Here is a 23,745-nt window from a genome sequence, read left to right as displayed (position 1 = left end):
TATTTTACTTTTTCTTTTTCCTGCGTCTGTGTGTGTGTTTCATCTTCTTTTCTTCAATAACTTTTCTACACGGACTTTACATCTGATAAATCCTGAAGTAATGCCAACAGTGGGATTCTTTTTGATCGACTGACTTTCCCTCAGACTACAGTAACGTCAATTTCTTCCTATCAATCGTACGAAGACGAGCGTAAAACATGGCAGACGCGACTTTAAAAATTTTGCGAATGAAATTCGCCGATGAAGCGATACGAGCGATTTAAGGTCTTTCATGATCTCATAAATCCTTTTTCCAATCGGTATTATACGGGTACCTTGAACTCCTAAAACCCAGATGCGGATTTCTCGAGGGAAGGAAGCGAAAGAAAGGAAGAAAAAATTACGATACTCAGGTGTATATGTACGTATCATTGCCTCTTGTCTCTCTAAATTTTCTTGACAGGAATGAATATCTTCAACAATTTTTTCAGCAACGGCTTACATAAATCGCGAAAAATACAATTTTCCACGAGGATTGAATTATGACAAAAATAAAGGTGTTAAGAGACTTTGAAAACGCAACGGTTGAACCACTATTTGAAATAAGTTAATTTCGTTAATTTTAAATTTACAAACTTGCACACTTTTTCACAGATTTTCTGACTCCTTCCGATTTCCCCTCGCGTTTTTTGACAAAATCGATCCATTCAGTATTTAAAAACCAAACATTGTAAAATCGCGTCTAAAATTTACAATTTCCGAAACAAATGTCAAATCAGCTAAATAACGCACGTAAATAGAGATAATGATTCAGCACCGATTGAATGGAAACGCAATCGTATCTCAAACATCCCGAATATTCTTTGGAAGAACGATGATGTTACTTTTAAAAAGACTTGAAAAAAAACCAAATTTTTTCACACAGTGCTTGTTATAAAATTTTAATCGTCTCGTAACGTTTAGCACTCAAGATACCGGAGCTTGTCTGCCTTATACTCGTTCTATTACTGTAAAATTGAATTTTCGACTCGTCCATTATTATTGTATCGTCCATTCACCGATTCTAGAAATATTATCGGAAAACCAGACGTTGCGTATAACCGTATTTCCGTAGAATATTCTCTAGTTTTCGAATTGAGGTATGACAATAATAACGATGGCGAGAGAAATAGCGGTGAAAATAACGAGGAAGAGAAACAACAGCGGTCTGTGGAATAAAATAATGATAGTTAATTGACTTCGCACAGCTTACCTCCAGCGTTATTAATTGAAACCCGAAGGGCGAAAATACGGTTGCAGACAGGATCGTTCGCCGCAGCCGAAGAAGAAGTCTAGGAAATATTTTTTCCGATAACACCGCGAAACGTATGTATATAATAACTATCGAAAAGACGGAAGACGAGGAAGAGGATTGATGAGTCAAACTTGAAGAATATGTACCTTCACCGCACGTGAATGCAAAAACAAAGATTTTCGACTTTCGGAGAATTATTTTTTAATTTCTTCTTGGTTTTTTTTTTTTTTTTTTTTTTTATGAAATTAGAGGGGAAAAGAAGGAAACGAATATAAAAATTCTTTTCTTGAGCTAATTATCCAGAAGCACACCGCGACCTGATCAAACAACAGTTTAGTTTTATCCGCACGGATGCAAACGCTACGTAGACTCAAGGAGATGTTGCAGAATGATTTCTTTTTTTTTTATGTCAATTCCAGGATTAACTATTGAAATATTTTTCCGTCTTCTTTCTCGCACATGCGTTAATTCACGAGGACGATAGAGATGAAAGAAAAAAAAATGAATCAACAAATGAGAAATTAAAGGAAAACCGCGAAACGCGGCTCGTCACGACGCACGTTTCCGAAGACGATACACGGAAAACCGGCCCGCGCTGTGTTTCAAATTTTGTTCCGATTACGCAACGCAGGGTTCAATATGCGGCGAGAGAAGAGGTTTCGCATCGAATTGTAGCTGACAACCGACTGATTCTCCGCTAGGAAATAACCGCCTTACCAAGGGGCATCGGGAGATCGGCGCCGACGTATTCGACGACCCTCTGCGGGAGGCGCCTGCGCCCCTTTTGCACCCCTAATTATTATTAGGTACACGTGATATCGCGACCGCCTTGCACTTTTACGCGGCACGCTTCGATATATACAGCTGTATAGCTAATACGAATTACAGATGCGTAAATATTGTCACGAGTTTGGCGGGGGATAAGAAAACAGAAAGATCAAAACACGGAAGGGCCACAATATAGAATTTCAAACTAGGAGAAAATTTAATTTACACGATTTAAAAATGTACAAAGTCCCTGTATGGAGATGTGAAAAAATGTAGAGAATATAGAATGCCAAAATGTATAATCGTACACAGACATTAGATTTAGCTGTTCTATGTTTTGACATTTCTATATTTTCTCTTTCTGTACGTCCACTTTCTACATTTTCATAATTCTCGTACGAATCGGATATTCCCATCTTTGAAAATTCTGTATCCTTTCTATCGTCGATGCATCCTGTATACAGTTCAACAAGAGAATAGCATCCCTTAAGACAATGAATTATCGCATCACATCTTCAGTCAACGTTATTAAAAAACGCAACAGTCGATTTTAAGGCTTTAACACGAGATCGCGTACTTCTCTAAAATACTTGCACATTACTAAAAAATCTTTATTCTCAATTCGATGATCTTAGGAGGGTAAATAAAAATGTCGATTATACGATTGATTAGGATTTCGCATTCGGTGATTCGGATGAAGGATTTCCGACACGAGTGGAACTCGTGCCTTGGTCAATGAATGTCAGTCGATGTCTGACATTTTCTCTCTTTTTCCGTTCGTAATCTTCGCTAATGAACCGCACATTTCCTGTTTGCATAAAGATTACAGTAGCAAGCTGTTATACTCATCGTTGCCTGCGTAAGAATATGCTTTTATCGCTTATGCGTGTAATTTCAAAATTTCTATACCATGGAATTTGACGGTAATTTTACTTCAAAATGTTCGATCAACTTCAAATTATTATTTATCGATTTTTCTCGTTACTGTACACCGTTATTATTATTATTGTCTTTGTTAATTCCTTGCGAATAATTTACACGATTTACACTTTTTTTTACAAGGTCCTATGTATGTACGAATGAAATTCGTCTCTACCATTAGTAAACTTGTTGTGAAAAAAAAGAGTGGTTTGTAATAACCAAAAAAAAAAATAACAACAGCAACAAAGTTGGATATGAATAATCTGACGCTTATATGTCGGCGAATTTTCATTTTTGATCCGGGTCGCAGATTACTTTTGCAATCTCTGGATATCCGCAATTCCAGAATACGTTTATACTCATTTGAAAAGTTTCCAAAAAAAACAATCATTTCTTAGATATAACAAGCACCTGCGAATGGAAACCTGGTCAAATTCGATCACAGAATGAAGATCAGAAATAATAATATTTTGTTCAACAGCTGAGCAATTGCCATGTAAATACGCGTCGTGTAATGAAATTTCAGGCGTGACCTGTCGACTCGAAATCTATCAAAGAAATGTGTCAACAAGTGATTCGTCTCGCTTACCTCGCTGTCGCTGTCATAGTATATAAGGTATTGCCTGGTGAGGACGAACCATCGCTGCTTGTAGTTGATCGGCGTAAATCGTTTCTTGTTTTGAGAGCGCTTTGTCATAAATCCTGTCTTAACAACACCATCCACGCCTTTAGCCTCCGCCTTCCCATCCTTCCCCGTCATCCCTGAAAAGAAAACCCTGTAAAATGCAAAACATCAAATTAATGAAATGTATTTTTGAGAAAGTGGACGATATTTTGTAATCGTTATATTACTTCTTTTTCTTTCAAGCTTATTCTGGGCGTTATAAAGAAAATTTAAATAGTATTGCGACATTTATCACAGTCCAGCGATAGCTACAGTGTGTTTCAAATATTACTAGACATATCTGTTGATCTGAAAGTAAGAAAAGTTGGAGCTTCTTGTCGAGAAAGGGAGAAACAAAGAGAAAATCCGATTCGCAGAGTACAAGTTTCGGTAGTTCGGTTCACAGCGTAAGAAAGAAGAAGAGAAAATATGAAGACAAAGAAGATAGCGAGAAGTTGAATAGAAGAGAATAGAATGGCGGATGAGAGCTGATTGAAAGAAGAATGTGTGTTTGACGGATGGTGGATTCAACAAATTTGAACAGCTGATGACAGGGAAGTAGGGAAAAGATGAACAGAGACCAACTGTTGGCACGCCATCAGATAAAAGAGAGGAGTAAAACTGATATCGAATATGTGTGTAAATTGTGAACAGGAAACCGTTTCGAGATGGTCGATGCATGGCTCATTTTTCGTTGTTTACAAACACTGCATTCCATCAATTGCTCAGGTACAACAATCGAGGCGATTATTTTACAATGCAGTCGGTTTACGAACGATAATAGGAATAGAGTAAAAGTATAAAAGCGTCGAGAACATCGCGTAGCTAAACCGGGTACGGTACTGATAACGAAACCGAAGCTCAGTTCGAAAATAGGCGATAGGGAAAGGCGCACGGAATTTGCGGTTATAAAATACTGACGTTTTGGGTGCCGAGTTCCTCGGAATCGCCTCGGCCGACGTCGAAATAGCCGGGAAACCGTGTAACAATAAAATAAAGACTATCGGTAGTCAACACAGTACTCTTACCATTCACAGCACCGGTTTGTCACACAGCCAGACGATGCATCGGTCTCGAGAACGTGGCTGCCCGCCGGATTCGGTTAGGGGTATAATGCGAAAAAAAAAATTCACGTGGATGCAAAGGAACACAGAGAGAGGCTTAGCGGCGGGCGGTACGGAGAGGGGGGAGGTAACCTGTCAAACGGTCGCGGGCGAAGCGACGGCTAGGCAAGACGGTCGGAAATTCACGAGATAACAGGAAATGCGCTACGGCGTTAGTCATGAGACACATCGATGTTCAACTGTTTTGTATTGGTCACTTATCCACTTGTCTGAATATTTTACACTTCGACATTCGGGCAGCGCGATTTAATCCCGAGTTGTTTCAACCGCGACACCGAGAGGCAAGCGACGCTTTTCCGACGGTCGAATAACGTCGCTGTGTAGGTAACTGGATGAACTTTGAAAAAGCGTAAACATTTAACATTCCCAGGCATCTTCCATGTTCGGCGCTACGCAGGCATGTAAACAAAACAAAATGGCGAACACTAACCGCCGCGCTGCTTTTGTTTTTTCCTCTGCTGTGACGACTCGCGTTGTTAGACGCTGAAAACACAGTGACTGCCTCGTCGACGAGCCTTCCACTGCTTTACTCGTATTTCATGGCGTGAGTAGATCCACCTCGCCTATCTTCACCCTCCGATTGATGGTGTTAAACCGAGGCTGATATCGTGGTTATAACCTAGCCTAACATGACCCATCTTTTTTTCATCTGACGTTTAAATTCCTCTGACTCGTTTCAGTTCCTTCTCTTTTCTTTTACAGGAATAAAATCTTACGACTACGCCGTTGATATTATTTTATTAAACCATGGCGACTCCGGAAGCGACGCAGGTCAGCTCGCTGCCCATGCCGCCTACTCAGTACATCAACTTGTACACCGATGAGAACGTGCGTAGAGGAAGAGCTCCCCGTCCTCCCCCGGCTAATCATGAGAACTATTCCATGTTCGGGAACATGTTCAACGCCGACGACACCATCATAAGGCCGCTGGAAGCGCAGGGGATCAAGAGGCTTTATCCCCAGCATTTTGACCGGCGTCGTGAGCTCAAGAAACTCAATCACTCTCTTCTGGTCAATTTTTTAGACCTTATAGATCTGCTGGTACAGTGTCCCGACAGTCCGAGGAGAGCGGAGAAGGTGTGTCCTTGATTTTCTTCATACTTGAGACATTTAACACCAGGAGTTATTGACGGTAATAAAGAATCTCATGGTTTTTCCTGACGTATTTTCAGGTCGAGGACTTGAGCCTTTTGTTCATCCATATTCACCACTTGCTTAATGAGTTTAGGCCGCATCAGGCTAGAGAAACTCTTCGTGTTATGATGGAGCTCCAGCGTAGACAGCGGACAGAAACCACTCTGCGATTTCAAAAACATTTAGACAAAGTATGCTATACGTGTCATTGGTTTATCTTTCATCACATTTGGTTTCTTCTAATATCACTGACTAAAATTTCTTTCAATTCTTTCTCTCTAGGTGCAGGAAATATTGCAGCATGCATTGCAGATGCTGCCTGACACCTCGGAGCTAGATTCAAGCCTTGCTGTCAGTACAGATACGATGGAAGTTATGGATACTTTGGGACTAGAGCAACAAGCTACAGATCCGTGTTGTCCAAGGGACCGAATGATGTGCAATATTATCGACGAAATGACCACATCGAATAATCTTTACTGATTCTGGATCAGCAAAAATTCATCCCAACAATAAAATAAAAACTGTTTTATTTATTGAAAACAGCGTCAGAAACACTGTTTAACAGCAATTAAAAAGAGTTTTCAGTACCTCTAATTCTTGAATTTTTAGTTTTCGTCACGTAAAATTACGAAAGTAAAAATAAACATGCTGGCTTGAATTGCATCTTGCTACCTTGGTTGAATGAAATAATTTTTATACTTCAACGCTGTTGAAAAACTGGTTTATAGTGAGCTTAGATATAAGGAACAATTATTAGTGAATTTGTCTAGACGCGTGTGAGTTTCTACAATGATTATTACTGCATATCGTTTTATACATAATATAATTAATATTTTAAATATTATTTATTACTGTGCTGGACAGCGATTAAAATTAAAATACTCTGAATACGGGCGCATGGCTCTGCGATTTACTGTACTTATCATTTGTATATTTGACTGACTTGGAAATAGTCCAGTAATCATTATTAAGAAATGAAGGATTAAAATGGAACTACGTATTCTCCAAAGAAGTGAATAAAAATGAATTTCAGTACGAAGTTGTGAAAAAATATCTCCTAGAAATACTATTATTAGGGATGTCATAACAATAAGATGAATTATTGATCATTAATCAAGGTAGATTTCATCTGAATGATGACATAGATTCACAGCGCTAAACGTAACATGGAAACCTGTAGCTGAGTGTAGAAAAACGGGACAGTTCAAAACAATTTTGAGCCGAACAGCCCCACGTTCTTGAACGGTTTCATAATGCTATGTAATGAATCAGTTGATATAAATTAGTAGATAACGATACTCAAAGAAATACTTGATCGAGACATGGGGACAAAGTATTTCGAAACATTTATTATGTAACGATTTGTAAAAAAAAAGTGTTAAAAACCTTTCTGCATCTCATAAATACCTGGAACTGTTTTTTAAAAGTAAGGAACATTCATGTATAATCATTTCTCGAAATTCCTAACGCGTCACAATTCTTTGAAATATATCTATTGCACGTTTGATTTATCTTATATTTCCAGTACATTTTACGTTAAAAATACACTTCTCCTGGTAATAAACTCCACAACAACTGAGTTCACACTGTCTGATAACAGTAGCAAAGTTCAAACGATAACTTAAAGATGAGCCAATATAAATTGTCTGCTGTTATGCAAATGAACAGTACAGAGTTTAGTCATGTTACGTTACGCGTTGCTGGTCCACGTTCTTGTGGCTCTCGTAACAGCTGAAACAGAGCAGACATGCACGAGTCACGATGGCTTTACTGTGTGTCATTTTCGAGGTGTTTTAAGTAGTGTTACACAGCAGAGGAACGAAGACAGATTGGAAATCAGTGATTTAAATTTGCTGTCAATCAAGCCCGGCGCCTTCAAAGACCTGACGATAACAAATTTATATTTGTATCAAGGAAACCACATCTCAATTCTACAGTCCGGAGCATTTACCGGCCTACCAAAATTGACCCGCCTCCATTTGGATAACAATGTTGTCACCCTGATTCCTAATCTATTTCAAGAACTATCTCAGCTAGAGTCATTGTCCTTGATTTATAACAAGATCAACAATATACCGGCAGGGACGTTTACCGGACTATCGAAAGTAATGTGGCTCTATCTCAACCAAAACGATATTCCGGAGATAAAGCCAAACATGTTTACTGGACTCCCACAGCTGTTGTATTTGTGGCTAGATAATAACAAAATAGCTACCGTTGCTTCAGGGTCTTTTGCAAATCTCAAGGAATTAAACCGTCTTCATTTGGACTACAACAAAATAACAGAAATAAAACCCAACACTTTCACCGGTTTAACGAAGCTTGAAACTTTATATGTTAACGATAACAGCCTAACGTCACTTCCGCAAGAGACATTTGGAAGATTGCCGGAGTTGAAGAGATTGTATGCAAATCACAACAAAATTGCAACCATCCATTCCCGTGCTTTTAAAGGCCTGAGTGATTTGAAGATCTTACATCTTGAGCACAACGAAATTTCTGAGATTCAGCCCGCTGCATTTGAGGGCCTCGTCTTGGTTGAAGAAATATTTTTGTCCAATAACAGAATTCACACTCTCCCAAATAATGTATTCGCTGGACTAACTCAGATCAATTTAATTTACATGGCAAATAACACTTTGACTCAAATTGATAAAACTAGTGTTCAGCTGCCAAGTTCCAGTACAGTTTATTACACTGAATAAGATACTAGCGGATACCTTGAAGATAAATTGCAAACTTGCTACAAATACGGACATGACAGAAGTTAACTTAAGACTCGAGCAGCAGCAGCGACAAATTTGTATTTCCAGAGCAACTACATTATTTCTGATATCAACTACAAGATAGAATAGACAAGATTTCAGTGATTATTTAATAGAGAAGATTCGTCAATGTTACGATAACAAAAATTTCTACCAATAGTAGCTGTCCAGGTGGTCTATTTAGTAGCAAAATATTGCACGCTTCGCCACGTGTCGTAGCTCAAAGAAACTACTTTTTTAAGAACGTAATACACACCCTACTAAATAATCTGCCAGCAAGATTGATACCTAGCTGATAAAAGTTTAACTAAAATTAATAGAAACTGCACTTGATGTCTAGATTTTAGTTTTGTTATAAGTGGTGATGCTGACAATTAGCCCTTGAAGATTGTTTGCTATACGGTTTTGTAGCTTAATTTATTGCCTTAGTTAAATGAAATAATTATTGTTTCTCCACGATGTAGTGATGGTCTATTAATGTATCATTAATCAAAATAAATGTCAATAATAAAATATGAATATAGTATGTTCTTCACCTTATTCCGTAATACTATCGTCTATCACTTATTTTCAACTCAATTTTTCTTGTAAATGGAAAAAGTAAAAAAGTGAAATAACAGTTATTGATGAATAATAAAAATCGTTTTTATTAGGATAATAATAAAGATATATTCACAAAACTACAGATAACATGAAACTTTTCATTTGATAATGGGATAGGGAAGCAGGGCGATGAAGAATTGCAATTATTGACTCACCTTATTCAACAGCTACCATCATATACAACACATATCAAACTACCTAAACATTATATTCCTGGGACTCGTTTACCTGAAAGAATGAATTTCATTAGTTTATAGCTTCTGATACCACTGAAAGGAACCCGGGCTGCAGGCACCTGAAACAGATAAATTTAGCAATTTCTCTTTCTTCTCTCGCAGCGCAGCTTACCCTCGTTTGCAGTTTCGTTTTGGTACCTGAAACCTCAATGAAAATAAATCATGAGATGACAGCAGCCAAAGAAATACTTGGTTACATATAACCAAAACTGAATCATCCAGACATTCAATCAGCAAGTAGTGAAAAAATTGAATCAGCGGTCGTTAAAGATCAGTACAATAAAAGGTAATGTGATAGAAAATTGAACATGAAGAGAAAATATTTTATACCGTTTATTAAAAGAAAAAAATAATAAAAATAAATATTCAAACGTAATATGGTATAACAATTTCGTCGAAAAAATTCAAAACACGAATACGAGTATATGTAATGAGCAGAAGTGTAATTTATAGGAAAGCAGAGAGTATTTATCGATTCAAGTATGTCTTTGGCTATAAAAAATCCTCCAACTTGTGGCTGCAGCTTTCTTGACTTTCCGCAACTGTAAAAACCCAACTACTAATGAAGGGAGAAAAGGATAGGGATCAAAATTCTACAAAGGGAAAGGCAGGGTGGAAATCATTGTAAGTTGCAGAACATAAGTTTGACATAGATTGCTGATTGATGAGCGAATTAAAATCCTCCAGCAGACCAGTGGCGGTTTTGCATTTGACGAGAATCGGCAGGTAGCTTATTTATGACCTCGGGAGCACGAAATTTTCAATCTGCATATCGTTACCAACAAAGGTACTAGGAGTAGAATTCTTCTTTCTTGACCTGCTGATGCCCATATGTAATCTCTCGATTCATATATTTTCTTAGCTTCTAAAAGCTTCTTGTTGCGTTCTTCATTCACCTTTGTACATAAAGTACAAAGTTGACCTCATTGTCGGTCAAATTAACTGGATATTGGCTGCTTCAATTTTGAATGTTTAACCATCGTTTAACATTACGGTCATAAAAATTAGACATCAAAATTAGAACTTTGAACACCACGAGTACCAAATATAACGAATGGGCACAAATCACGTCACTTTGATCCTTTTTTCCATCAGTATTTTTGTTTTTCCCTGATCCGAGGCATATTAATTAAGATGAATCAATACCTGACTGGACATGGATTTGCAAACAAAATTAACCACTTTGAGTGCAAAACACAACAGATCGACACAAACTGTTTCGGTTTTTATGTCTCGATCAACTTCTTGAGTCTTTCCTTCATTTGTAGTATGTCAATTCAGATAAGATTGACACTTGAAAACACTCCAACACATTAATACGTTAAAGCTGCCACATCGTACACCAACTCGTGGTAGTAATGGTACAGCTTCTTTTTTACAAATAATCTTCATTCGCATATGCTTCTCACATCGCATTTTTGACTCCTCAAAATCCTTTAGGCGAATTTTATAGCTCGTAATTTGTTTTAGTCTTTGCATGAATATTTTCCACACCTCGTACGGACTCATTGCTTATTTTACGTCATTTGCATAGGATCAAATTTAGTAAGCACTCCTTCGCCATCCGCGACCACGTGCTCTGTATCCTCCACCACGTCCGCCAGATCGATTTCCCCTGAATCTTCCGCGATTTCCTGATAAGCAGACCGTATAAAATTAGGTAACAAGTTTACAACACGTTATTCTAGGTAAAATAACTAGAATTTATGATAATACTTTTCCAGTAACTCCAAAGTTTCCTGACCTCTTAAGGCATTCACGATTTTGAGTTTTTTCACACTTTTCAACACAATTGGTGAACAACATTTCCAACCACTGTCACGTTTGGCTACATTTTTCAATCAAACGACATCAGAAAGTACATCAATTCTTTGAACATACTCACCATAATTTGAAGAAATGTTAGAGCTGTATTTGCCACTGGGAGGTGTGTAAATTTCTCGTTTGTTTCCTTTATTGTCGTCTTTGCTCCGTTTGTTCGGTGCATTATCGTTACCAAATGTAATCGGTGTGTGTCTCTTTTGTCCCGGTGATGCTTTATCAGTCTGAAATGAGATCGAAAATTAAATTAACGATTTTGCGGTTTGTTTTAATTTTGGATTTGTAATTATGTCATCATACAGAAGTAGTAACTAATTTGTTAGATCACAGATTATAGGTTTATGTTTCTTACCTTTTTGTCAGTTGTAGAGGGTTTCCATGAAAGATGTATAATGCTTTTGTAGCTCGGTGGTGAATGAAATAGGTCTTTGATTAAAGTGTTGATATTGTTGGTTGTTTTAAGTGCAACAACTTTCATTTGATTTTCGTCAGATTTCAACTGTTCTTCACTTTTTCCACTTATAGCTTCTCTGAGCTTCTTTATGTAACCCTGTATCCCCCTTGCAAAATATTGTAACCTCAGTCTGAACTCTTTCAGTTGATCCGCATCACGGGTCAAAAATTCTGGGACTTGCTTGCCAAGTTTGTGAAAAGTATACATCAGACACTCAACGTGGCTAAATTGGAGCTTTGGTAGCTCCGGCAAATCGGTTTCTGGAGGTAGAGGCATGTACGTCTGTTGGTAACATACATAAGTCATAAATAAGAAGCACCCAATATTTTCAGAGTATTCACATCATCATATTTGTTAGTAAAATACTTACAACAAGGGCATTGTATATCTGCTGTACTTTCTCTTCAGGTTTCTCGATCGTTCCACAGTAAGTAGTTAGTTCAGCAAGAAGTTTTAAAAGTTCCAATTGTGGATCTCTGCCTTCAGGTCCCGTGATTAAAGACAAATGGGGTAAGACTTGAACGCATATGTAACAAACAAATCTGGACGAGTCAACTTGCGACTGAAAACAGATAACAGTATAGTTATAGCTAGCAATTGAAATGACATTGATGTCTGATAAACAACAAGAGCTTCACACACATTGAAAAATGGTAGGGCATGTTTAATGCATTGCACAAGTCGACTCCACTGTTCTTCGTTGGTGTGCTTAAAGGGAATTGAAAGCTCAGCTTGTTCAACAATAATATCAATCAACTCCTGTTGTCCAGTAACTGTAGATCCCAGTCTGGTCCATGCGAGTACTTCCATAATGGAGTGAAATTCATCAGCTGTGACATCCTGCGGAAAATTGATATTCAATTGCAATAAAATTTACTGGAAAACCCCAAAGAAAAAAAGAGATATTGTAAAAGGAAAGAACTGAATTTTTCACCTGTAATACTTTCTTGCACTCAACAATCAGCAAATCTTCTGGTTCTTTAGTTATGATATCATGGCCAACAGCCTTTAGTTTGGTAGCTAAAAATTTGATGCAACGTTCTCGAGCTCCATCATCGCCGTTCAGAATCTGACTGAAAAATCCACTGATAGCACCTGTAGATGTGAACAATGCCTTAGTTAAAAATCGAAACTTAGCATGTCGAATGTATTTCTCTCTTTGCCTATGAACTTGAAGTATTTGGTGGTACACTTACCTTTAGGATCATTTTTTATTAGCGACATAATACTGTTTTGAACCACAGCCAATTCTGATGGATCTTGCGCTAATAACAATTGCGCCAATATATCAGCAATCCGCGCTGTATGTTCTTTGTTCTCTTTGCACAATGACGGCAGGTCTTTAATCGCTTGCTTCCTAATCTGTAAAGTCGACACGATTGTGATGGATCTTTACGCGAAGGTAAACTTGAAAATTGTAGAGAAATATTGAAAGATCTATATTCAATCTTACTGACAATGTTTTAATTACAAAATCCATCGGTACGAAGTGATAAAGGAGAGATGGTAAAACAGTAATGTTGGGAAAACTGAATCGTTATTAAACATAAACAGAATCGATTTGTCATTGATTACAACTAATTTTTATAAGTCATCTTTTGGGAGCTTTTGGACTAACTCTGATGCTGCCACCAAAAATATCGGTACGTATGATCAATAATTATTGATCGTCAATGGCAACGTCATTGTATCTGTACAATTGCTATAGCCAATTTCAATTGAGCCTGATGCTATTTTGGCATCTTCAAAAGCTTTAATAAATGGATAAGCCTGTAGATTTCACTAACTGCTGAAATTCCTTACACATCATAATACCTTGAAATATTGTTATTGTTTATGCAGTGTATTTTGATTTTCTAGAATGAGACATGTTTCACGTAAGCCATGTTGGCCTCATTATGTTTTTGTTGTTTTTGTCATAAAAGTGACAAAGTTCAGGATCAGTGCAGATATACCATCAGATTATTAAGAAAAGTGATTGTGCCAGAGCCAATTTCATGATGCTTCACTGCAGTAATCAGTAGTAAACAACATCTAAGAGATGAAAAGACTTTCATGAATTTGACTTTCACAGTCCACATCAACGTAATATAACAATGAAACACAAAATAGCCAAACAGCTACGAATTTCGTAAATAAATTTTCTGGTAACAGACTTGTATCAGTTTTAAGTCTGTTGTAAGATATATGGTTACCACATCTTTCTTCAAAATTATATCCATACCCAACTGCGATGCAGATGGGATTACTTTTGGGTTCAAACTCGTTGATTACATGTATTTACATATCACTACTTTCAATATCAAAAACAGGGAATGGTGAGAGGAATTTGTTTTAAAGAGGATAAACGGTTTAATATATAATATACAATGAAACGAGTTTATTGTTCATGATCAAGTTGAAGAGTATGAATTCAATTTGGGCAAAAGAGATTTAATGACTTCAACGATAATTATTGGAAGGCAGATTTGGACGGAGGAACTAAACTTGACTTGTTGAATGTAGCAGCAGAAGTGTTTGCTTGATAAAAAATTGAATGGAAATGCACTTCATGAAAGATGAAATAAAAATCATTCAGACAATAGGTGTGAATCCATAGGGATAGATGCAGAAATTCACGATAATTGGAGAACATGTGCATCTGAATAAGTGCAATCCCGACTGGTTAGAGCAATTAGAGTCTAAATGAATATGGAGAAATATAGACAGGAAGGAGGCTGTAAGGATTACAATAAGGAATGGGAAATATTATTAATAAGCGATAGGCGATAGTTAATCAGAACAAGACTGGGGGAACATCTGGCTGACAAACAAAAACCAACATATACACTGTTTAAGTTAAATAAATTCCGTAGCTGTATATGCATATGGTTTTTTGATTGTTTAATCAATACGTGTAACTTTCGCTTCAGGTGCAACAGTTGAATTACCAACGGAAATACAAATAGTCAGAGTGAGGCGCGATACTAAAAAAATATTTGCGCACATTGTTTGTTCTCCATAAATGTACAAAACAAAGTTACACATTACAACTGTACAACTACGCTGACTAAATAAAATGAATAGTTGATTGAGGTTTACATAATTATCATATGTGGTTTCGTTAGTGATGGGAAATGAAATGTATATTTTACAGAATAGGTAACATGGTAATCGTTACTGCTAACAAGGTACTTACAGCAATGTCTTCATCTTCGCAGAGATCAAGATGAGCATCGATTGCCTGATCTGCGAGTTTAGGGAAGTGTTTGAAAAATCTGGCGATGAATTGCGAAGCAAGGCGCTTTTCTTTCGTCGTTCCCTTCACCGCGGTGAGAATTTCCATGTACTCCTTTTCATGCTAGAAATTTATTAAAATAACGTAAATTAATTTTACACAGAGGGAACTATGAGAAAGGTTTTGCAAGTCACCAATAATCTGTATAATTTCAATTTTGCGAGCTAATTGGATCTTCAACATTTCGTATCCAGATAGCAAGAATAATTCAGCAAAAATAATGTGAATCAAGACGTGAAATTCGAGGGAAGTATAACCAAGCCAACGGTAGAAATTACGAACCTCGGCTAATTTATCCTTGGCGTCAGCTAGTATGCCAAAATTTTTATACAACTTCTCAATGCTGTCGGTACTCATCGTAACGGGTGAGTAAAATCCTTTCAATCTGATGAAATAAAACTTGACCAGATTCGTGGGACTATAAATTACACCGTAAATTCGTCCACGTCCAACCGGTTTAACGCCACGCCAAGAATGAACTCAACTCACACCAATGGCCGCCAGGCGACAACAACTGGGTGAAAATTGAGAAGGTAAACTCAACATACGTGACGACCCGAAACAATTTCCGGCGGAAATGCGTACGCTTGACGTTAAGAGGAGGCTACCGGGGTTGACCGAAGATATACGAAGACTGCTAGCCTTATGAGAATTTTCGTAATCGAAAGTGGACTAGATAAATTTCACCGTCAAGCTGAGTCCTCCCCTCCGCGCGCAACTCAATCCGGCAATCGGTCGGTAAGTAGAGGCGACAAGAACCGGTATTACCATCGCTCACCGCGTGTACCCAGATAATGCAGAGTCGAATATTATTATGGAAACGGAACGACGAACGGGCACAGACTGAAATCTTCATACAACCTCGTAAGGACGCCGTATACTTTCCAACTATGCAAATTCATTTCAACCAAATTCATCAGTCAACGATGGGAGTAGCCTCGCGTGTGCAGAAAGTGTGGCAGAAAAGTGAGGTGGAGCACTTATGCCATGTACTTATGCTCGTACTCGTACTCCCTCTGCTCTACAACTTAATTGGCTGGTCGATACGTTTCCTCTCAGCCAATCAAGGGCAGGGTGACAGAGACGGAGTATCCTGGCTGACCCGAGGATATATATCTCGCTCTCTCGTCACTACGGTCACAGATTTCGCGAGGTTGAAGGTACGGGTAGCTGCTAACTCCAGTAGTACATTTTGGAAGGCTTAATTGGCAAAGTGCTAGTCGGTAATCGTGTCAATTTGACAGTGTTTGTCGGCTAGGGAAAACGTTGGTAAGCGCTTTGTCGGTAACTCTAGATATTCTATATCTTTGTTTAGAATTGGAAATGTAAACGAACAAGGAACTGATATCGGTATATCAGTTGACTATGCCAAAATCGCGGGATGCATCTTGTCGGTTACTTGCTGCTCTATTTTTTTAATTTTTATCCGTAGAATGGTTCTGAACGATCCTGTAAACTTATATTTAATTTCGTGCGATTCACGTGATTGGGTCTTCAGTAATTTTAAAACGTCTAATGAAATTTCAAATTCTTTCAGCTCGTTTTCAGCCATTCCAAATGATTTCAAGTATTATTGCCTTAACAAGGAGTACAGGCTTAAATCAATGGCAATATCCAGTATATCAAAAATTTTAGATTTGAATAGTCCCTGGGTTACGACTCGATGAAGGAAAATTAAAATACGTTATCAATCAAGTTCTAGAAATTAAAATTATCTAAAATAGTAAAAAAGTTTTTTGGCTTCTCATCACAAAGCTGAAACGTACCATTTCAAATGGCAGATGAAATTCAAATTGTAATATTATGATACTGATCGCAACTGAATCTTGATTACATTCCGGTGATTACTGTGAAAGTAAATCATGCTGCCAAACAAATATATCGAGGATAAATAGTGAATCCTCCCAAAATTTTAATCAGTGAAAATAAACTTTAACAATCTATTTTTTGTAATTACTGCAAAGATTGTTGCAACGTATATATTTCATGAAGTATACGATACGATTTAATCAGTGAAGTCAATTTTGTTTACGCATTAAGCAAATGATTAATTAATATTCATTGATCACGTGTTTAACTTCGACCGTAATTTCGAAAGTAGATGTTATAGGTGAAGGGTCAGAGATCTATGAGTATCGCATAAAGTGATTATACTTAACCGTATGACATGAAATGGAGTAATAACAGAATCCCAACAAATGGAGTAAGAAGTACATCCTCGATTAAAACTGTACATCAATCATCATAGTATCAAAAAAGTGGTGTTAGAATTGACCAAAAGAGTCTATAAAACTCGGCAGCAAGATTTTTTAGAGTAGTTTTGGGTTTTCGGGATTTGTTGATTGGAATATCTACTACGGTTGTCACAGGCCAGTCCGATTACTTGCCAATCAAAAAGATTCGTCTTCTGTAAAAGAGTCGAGTAGATACACCTTGTATGTTTCGCAAGAATTTAACTATATTTTACGTATTTAGCGGTCATCGGAATCATTATCCTCAGCGTGATCACTCGCGCGACTCTGCGCAATGTCGGTGGTAAAGTTCAAAGATATCCTTCAGATATGGTTCGACTTAAATAGTCGGAGCAGCAAGGCGAGACGTTAGAAGGAATCGCATCATGATTCGTCGTGCAGTGCTAGTGAACTTTCTTTTGGCAGTTGTGGTTGCTCAGACGCAGCCGACGTGCAAAAATGTGTTCGACTATACCGTGTGCAGTTCCGTCGAAGGTGTTTTAACCGAGGTAACGCAACGAACGCACCATAATCGTTTGGAAATATTGGATTTCAATTTGATATCGATTGAACCTGGAGCGTTTAAAAATCTCTCGCTAGTAACTCTACACCTGTTTGCCGGAAATCGAATTTCGAATTTGCAACCAGGCGCGTTCTCGGGCCTGCCGATGCTGAAAGACCTGCGCCTTGGAAACAACGCCGTTACGCTGATTCCCAACTTGTTTCAAGAATTGCCTCACTTGGAAAGGTTGTCCTTGGCCAATAACAACATTACATACATACCGGAGGGGACTTTTAACGGATTATCAGAATTGGTACAGTTGCAACTACATCAGAATCTGATTGCGACGATTAATCGAACAACATTTTCTGGTCTTTCGAAGATAACTTCTCTGGAGCTAGAGAGCAACAGAATAAGTACCATTGCCCCGAAATCGTTTGTAAGTCTCAAGAAATTGAAAAATCTTTACTTAGATAGAAACAATATAGGAGAACTAAAAGCCGATACTCTCAAAGGTTTAACGAAACTTCGTTCTCTGCACATCAATGACAACGACATAGTAACTATTGATCAAAGGGCATTCAGAGGATTGTCTAAACTGACCTTCTTACATCTCCAACACAACAAAATATCTACAATTCGATCAGGCACTTTCATTGGTCTCAGCAGTTTGGAATCTCTGGATCTTTATAATAACGAGATTTCAGTGATAGAAGCTGGTGCGTTCGAAGGCCTCACGTCGGAGTTAAGTATCGATTTGAGTAACAATAAAATCAAAACCCTACCGAATGGCTTATTCGCTGGACTCACAGACCTGGAGTCAGTTGATCTGTCCAATAACACCATAACTGCAGTTGACCCAAATGTAATTCAGTTGCCAAGTACTGCGACAATTCAGTTTTCGGTACCCACCGAATAATTGTGTGCTACTTTCCACATGAAGATTTCGTCTACTGGAATGATGAATATGAGTGAATAAAAAATTCCGCTCAATTAACAACAATGTAATATACTTTCGCACAATCTTTGAATAAATAATATTCCGTAGAATGTCTCTACTGCGTTCCAAGAATGTATAGTACTTTCCCGTTTAGATTCATGTAGTCAGCTTGCAACAGGCACACTCACGATTAGTATAAATAGTTAAGGTACGAGAATCGATTCACCAGAATTGTGTGGCCATGATTCGGTGTGCGATACTCGCGTACTTCCAATTGGCCACTGTGTTGGCTCAAACCCGACTGAAAAATGAAGGTAGGTAAGTCTACTTGGTAATATTTAAATCATTGCGTGACTGAAACGGTTCAAATGACAATATTCTATTCATTCCGATATTGTTACGAATCAAGCATCACATAGATTACATTTTTCGCCTAATCGATCAATTCCAATCGTGAATTATATCCCCGCTCTCGAACACATCGCCCAATTCTCAACACACCCCTCTCCGTACAGGAAAAGCTGCCAAGTGAATTCAGCGAAAGAGAAGAGTCTGAAGTACTGTTACGCAAAGAGAAGTTTGAATGAGTTCGTTGCTAACAAGAAAACCGAAAATGATTACGGTAACAAAATTCCACAAGATTTATTTTATTGTCAAATACACTGTCAGAAAATTCACGGTGTCTATAAAAGTTAAAATCAACACCAAAATGGTGTGGATTTTTATAGAATATATTATACACGTGCGAACGATACTGAATGATCATGAATGACGAGCAAACCATCGATCATCCCGACGCAGAGATTTCTTGGATTTACGTTTACGTGAATTGTAAATCTTACGAGAGTTGTGAGTGACGGCCTGAAAGGAATGAAGTTATTCTATTACTTGTTCGAAGTTGATTGTCCGCAACATCATTTTACTCGTTAAATTCGTCGTATACTGAAGGAATTGGAACAAAAATTACTACAGTACTGTTTGCATGGTTGCTCCAGAAATTTAACATCAGGTAGAGATAGATTGACATCAAATTGAAACCGAATAATTTTTCAGAGTAGATCGCTGTTTTCGTGGATTGTTGATTGGATATCAACTACGACTATCACAGGCAGCCCCATAAGCGCGAATCTAAGAATTTAATCTTCCGTGAGGAAGTTTAGTGAATACGCCGGTTACACCCCGCGGAAACTTGATTATGTTTTACGCATTCGACAATCATCTGAAATATCATCTCCGGCGTGATCAATCGACACGTGACTCTACGTAACGACGCTGGCAAAGTTCAAGGTAGCCTTTAGATATGGTTCGACTTAAATAGTCCGAGCAGCAAAGCACGATATTAGAACAGAATCGCGTCATGATTCGTTGTGCAGTGTCGGTGAACTTCGTTCTCGCAGTTGTGCTTGCTCAGACGCAACCAACGTGCAGAAATGTGTTTGACTATACCGTGTGCAGTTCCGTCGAAGGTGTTTTAACCGAGGTAACGGAACGAACGCACCGTGATCGTTTGGAAATATTTAACTTGAATTTGACGTCGATTGATCCTGGTGCGTTTAAAAATCTCTCGCTAGTAACTCTACACTTGTCTGCCGGAAATAGAATTTCGAATTTGCAACATGGCGCGTTCTCGGGCCTACCGAACCTGAAATATCTGGACCTTGATAACAACGCGGTTACGCTGATTCCCAACTTGTTTCAAGAATTGCCTCACTTGGACAGATTGTTCTTGGCTAACAACGGGATTACCCACATATCGGAAGGGACTTTTAACGGACTATCAGGATTAATAAGGTTACAACTGCATCAGAATTTCATCGCGACGATAAATCAGATAACATTTTCCGGCCTTTCGGAGATAACTTCTCTGGGGCTAGAGGACAACGAAATAACCACCGTCGCTCCCAATTCGTTCAAAAGTCTCGAGAAATTGAAATATCTTTACTTAGACAGGAACAACATCAAAAAACTGCGAGCCGAAACTTTCAATGGTTTGACTGAACTTGATTCGTTGTCCATTTCTCACAATGACATAGTAACCGTTCATGAACGGGCATTCAGAGGATTGTCGAAACTGACCCTGTTATCCATCGACCACAACAAAATATCCACAATTCGATCGGGAACTTTTATCAGCCTAAGTAGTTTAGAATATCTGTATCTTCATAACAACGAGATTTCAGTAATAGAAGCTGACGCATTCCAAGGCCTCTCGTCGATGACTCACATCAGTTTGACTGACAATAAAATCCAAACTCTACCGAGTGGCTTATTCGCTGGACTAACGAACCTGAAGTCAGTCGTCCTGGTTAATAACACTATAACTGCAATCGACCGAGTTGTAGTTCAGTTGCCAAGATCTGCGACAATTCAATTCAGGTACTGAATAATTGCGTTCTACTTTCCACGTGAAGATTTATTCTGCGGAAATGATCGACATGAGCCAAAAAAAAATCTGATTAATTAACTACTATGTGATATGCTTTATGAAATCGTTGAATAAATTATTTTTCGCATGATGTCTCGAGTGCGTTTCAGGAACGTCTCATATTTTCCCGTTCAGTTTTCACCAAGTTAGTTTTACCGATATCATAGAAGAATCTTTCCTCTCGCTTTGAGATACAACGCATTGCGCAACCTGACAAAAATATTCATCAGTTACAACTTTACTATTTATCTAAGTATAAACGAAGCGTTCTCCAGTCAATTTCTGGAGGGCTCTGATCACAAGTAAAGATACCAACTTGAAGTTTCTCCGTCAATTAAATTTGCAATTAAAACCATCGGTTAACGAGTGTTCGCATCGATGTCATAGATCGAATCTTCTTCGTTAAAACACTTTGGACAAAGCCTAGCACTTACAGTTCAGTGATTACAAGTACAAAACAAGTGAAGCTACCGAAAACGTATTTCCTATATACGCCGGATCAATATACGGACCGTCCGTGTAATTCACACGCTTCCGAAAGATCTTCGAAACTTACGTATCGATCAATACTTCGAAGACGAGATGTAAGACCATCGGATTTAGGATACTGTTCTGTAACAGCATTGAATCTATTCAACTTGGCTCACACGATGACGGACTTTTTAGCAACGAATGGCGAGCAAAGCTGCTTACAGTATGTAATTGAAGAATAACGAAAGTTAAGTCAGTAGCTTCACACGTTTTTTCTTCTTTAATTTTACTGAAATCCAACCGCCGGCGATGTTCATACGGCATGTGGGTAAACAATATCGGTATAGTTTATCCCGAACGTAATCGGTCGCTACCATTATCCGTTTTTTTACCACTACATAACCACTTTGGTTTCCCGGCGTGTCGACCATCCTGGTGTAAGGCCTCGTATCAGGTCCCCAGAAGGCCAGGCCGCGAATCCCGTAATCCGCACAGACTTGCTCTCGTTTCGTAGTCGACAAAAAATTAACTTCATTATGCCAGTTATCCCAATCGACACGCTGATAGCCATGCACTCTCATCGTACCATCATAGACATCATCGTCGCTATCCTACAGCAGTTACTTCTTGTTTGCACGCCGTTCTAGGAGCAATACTGACAAGACACCGTCCGTCGTCTCTTCCGGCTAGCCGAATGCGATGCTGAGTAGATAGGTCGCGTCGTGTTTACAATTATTCCATTCGCACACGTCTTTTTTACTGTACCTCTGATAATTAGACCCGCCACGCACGTATCGTGATGTCTTGGATGGCAGGTGAAGTTCGACTTGTGAACCTTCGATACTGTTCGCAGCTGAATCTTGATTAATTTAGGTAATTATTATACATCGAAGTCAATTATTCGATCAAACAAATATGTTGATGATAAATAATGAATCTTCCTAAAATTTTAATCCGTGAAGATAGACTTCAACGGTCTATTTTTGCAATTACTCCAAAGATTGTAAAGACCGAAAAAAATGATTGCAACGTATATATTTCTTCGTCAAGAATGATACGACTCAATGAATCCCTCGTATTATGTTCAGGGATTACGCAAATGATTTGATAATATTCATTGGTAACGTTTTCGGTTTTTTTTCTTATCTCAAAATTAAATGTTACACTCGAAGCTAAATCCTCGATTTCCTTTTACATTGAATTTAATTCGATATCTGTTATTTATCTGCCTGCAATTTATGAAATATAAATCCTATTTCTTTCCGATCCAACTAACTAACTAACTCTATTAATCATAATAAATATACGTACACCTGATTTAAAAAAAAGAGACTCGAAGGTGACAGACAGCGATACTTAAGTACACCCTAAGCTATTCGCAAAAGAAATACTTTTTATAGAATAGAACAAGCTTGAGAACTATCGTGCTACGAGTACTGCCTACCTGCGAAAGGGGTATGAAGAACATTGAAAGGGGTATGAATCGATTTAACAGAATTAAACGGCCATGCTTCGGTGGGCGTTAGAGGCGTACTTCCCATTGGCCACACGTGCTGGCTAAAACGGGACTGAAAGGTGAAGGTAAGTGAGTCTACTCGGTAATAATATTTTAAAAGTATTCAAAGCAATCGGAAGGAAACGTTTGTAGGGTTGATTTGGACGGAATTCAACAATTTATTGCATGATATGATATTTGTTAGAGATAAGACCAAGCAGGCGCGGGGGAACGGAAAGAAAATGAGTGAACGGTATAAGATTTCTAGTTGAGGTTTTTCTTTTTCCGATAATTTGGAACCGTTTATTGATGTATTAATTGACAGATTTTTACGACACGACTCATTCAATTTTCTGATAACATCATCTAAAATGTTGACGGATTTAAAGCGGCACCACAATCGTGATACAACGAGACCAAAACGGATTTTAATATTGATTATAGCAATATCATGGGGGATAATTGCCGGAATGGTGCGAAAATTATAGATTGAAAATTGTACAAACACGGTATAATCAAGGCAAAAGCGGATATGATTAAAATTACACCCATAAAAAAAAACAGTTCAGATCATTCTAAATTATAAAACACTCACATTCGGAACCGTCGAACCTGAGTATAACTAAATGAGTGAATAA

The 23,745-nt window shown here is 38.1% G+C and overlaps 5 protein-coding genes across 7 annotated transcripts in view; 3 read left to right on the top strand and 2 right to left on the bottom strand.

The window, feature by feature from the left end:
• LOC107219989 (tyrosine-protein kinase Btk29A) overlaps window positions 1-4,809 on the bottom strand; it is a 153,865-nt gene extending 149,056 nt beyond the window's left edge. The window contains exons 1-2 of one of the 2 annotated variants that reach the window (XM_046743808.1): window positions 4,655-4,809; window positions 3,552-3,738 (exon numbers count right to left, since the gene is read on the bottom strand). In XM_046743808.1, coding sequence (XP_046599764.1) covers window positions 3,552-3,722 — 171 coding nt within the window. In that variant the 5' untranslated portion in view covers window positions 3,723-3,738; window positions 4,655-4,809. Of the gene's footprint in view, window positions 1-3,551; window positions 3,739-4,547; window positions 4,626-4,654 lie in introns of those variants that run through there. The other variant, XM_046743809.1, reaches the window with a different exon arrangement.
• A 128-nt stretch (window positions 4,810-4,937) lies between these two features.
• Window positions 4,938-6,926, top strand: LOC107219991 (mediator of RNA polymerase II transcription subunit 7). Of its 2 annotated transcripts, none has more exons than XM_046743813.1 (4): window positions 4,938-5,336; window positions 5,453-5,827; window positions 5,923-6,075; window positions 6,167-6,926. In XM_046743813.1, the coding sequence occupies exons 2-4, from the start codon at window positions 5,498-5,500 to the stop codon at window positions 6,365-6,367; spliced, it is 684 nt and encodes a 227-aa protein (XP_046599769.1). In that variant the 5' UTR covers window positions 4,938-5,336; window positions 5,453-5,497; the 3' UTR covers window positions 6,368-6,926. The 2 variants fall into 2 exon arrangements, with proteins under 2 accessions (XP_046599769.1, XP_015513859.1); XM_015658373.2 differs by having other exon boundaries at window positions 4,939-5,294.
• Window positions 6,927-7,079: 153 nt separating this feature from the next.
• Window positions 7,080-9,167, top strand: LOC107219988 (leucine-rich repeat-containing protein 15). The gene has a single exon (XM_015658369.2). It carries the CDS (start codon window positions 7,570-7,572, stop codon window positions 8,590-8,592), a length of 1,023 nt encoding a protein of 340 aa, XP_015513855.1. The 5' UTR covers window positions 7,080-7,569; the 3' UTR covers window positions 8,593-9,167.
• On the bottom strand, window positions 8,901-15,724 carry LOC107219987 (apoptosis inhibitor 5). Its single transcript, XM_015658368.2, has 9 exons — window positions 15,326-15,724; window positions 14,945-15,106; window positions 12,963-13,128; window positions 12,701-12,861; window positions 12,409-12,606; window positions 12,137-12,328; window positions 11,665-12,048; window positions 11,377-11,536; window positions 8,901-11,125 (listed from the first exon to the last, which is right to left on the bottom strand). The coding sequence occupies exons 1-9, from the start codon at window positions 15,398-15,400 to the stop codon at window positions 11,034-11,036; spliced, it is 1,590 nt and encodes a 529-aa protein (XP_015513854.1). The 5' UTR covers window positions 15,401-15,724; the 3' UTR covers window positions 8,901-11,033.
• Window positions 15,725-17,618: 1,894 nt separating this feature from the next.
• Window positions 17,619-21,157, top strand: LOC107219982 (insulin-like growth factor-binding protein complex acid labile subunit). The gene is made up of 2 exons (XM_046743119.1): window positions 17,619-18,692; window positions 20,035-21,157. The coding sequence occupies exons 1-2, from the start codon at window positions 17,661-17,663 to the stop codon at window positions 21,097-21,099; spliced, it is 2,097 nt and encodes a 698-aa protein (XP_046599075.1). The 5' UTR covers window positions 17,619-17,660; the 3' UTR covers window positions 21,100-21,157.
• The last annotated feature ends 2,588 nt before the right edge of the window (window positions 21,158-23,745 follow it).

The sequence above is a fragment of the Neodiprion lecontei genome, chromosome 6, assembly GCF_021901455.1.
Source record: "Neodiprion lecontei isolate iyNeoLeco1 chromosome 6, iyNeoLeco1.1, whole genome shotgun sequence".
NCBI lineage: Eukaryota > Metazoa > Arthropoda > Insecta > Hymenoptera > Diprionidae > Neodiprion > Neodiprion lecontei.
Note: the sequence above shows the minus strand (reverse complement) of the source record. Positions and strands in the feature narration are given on the sequence as shown.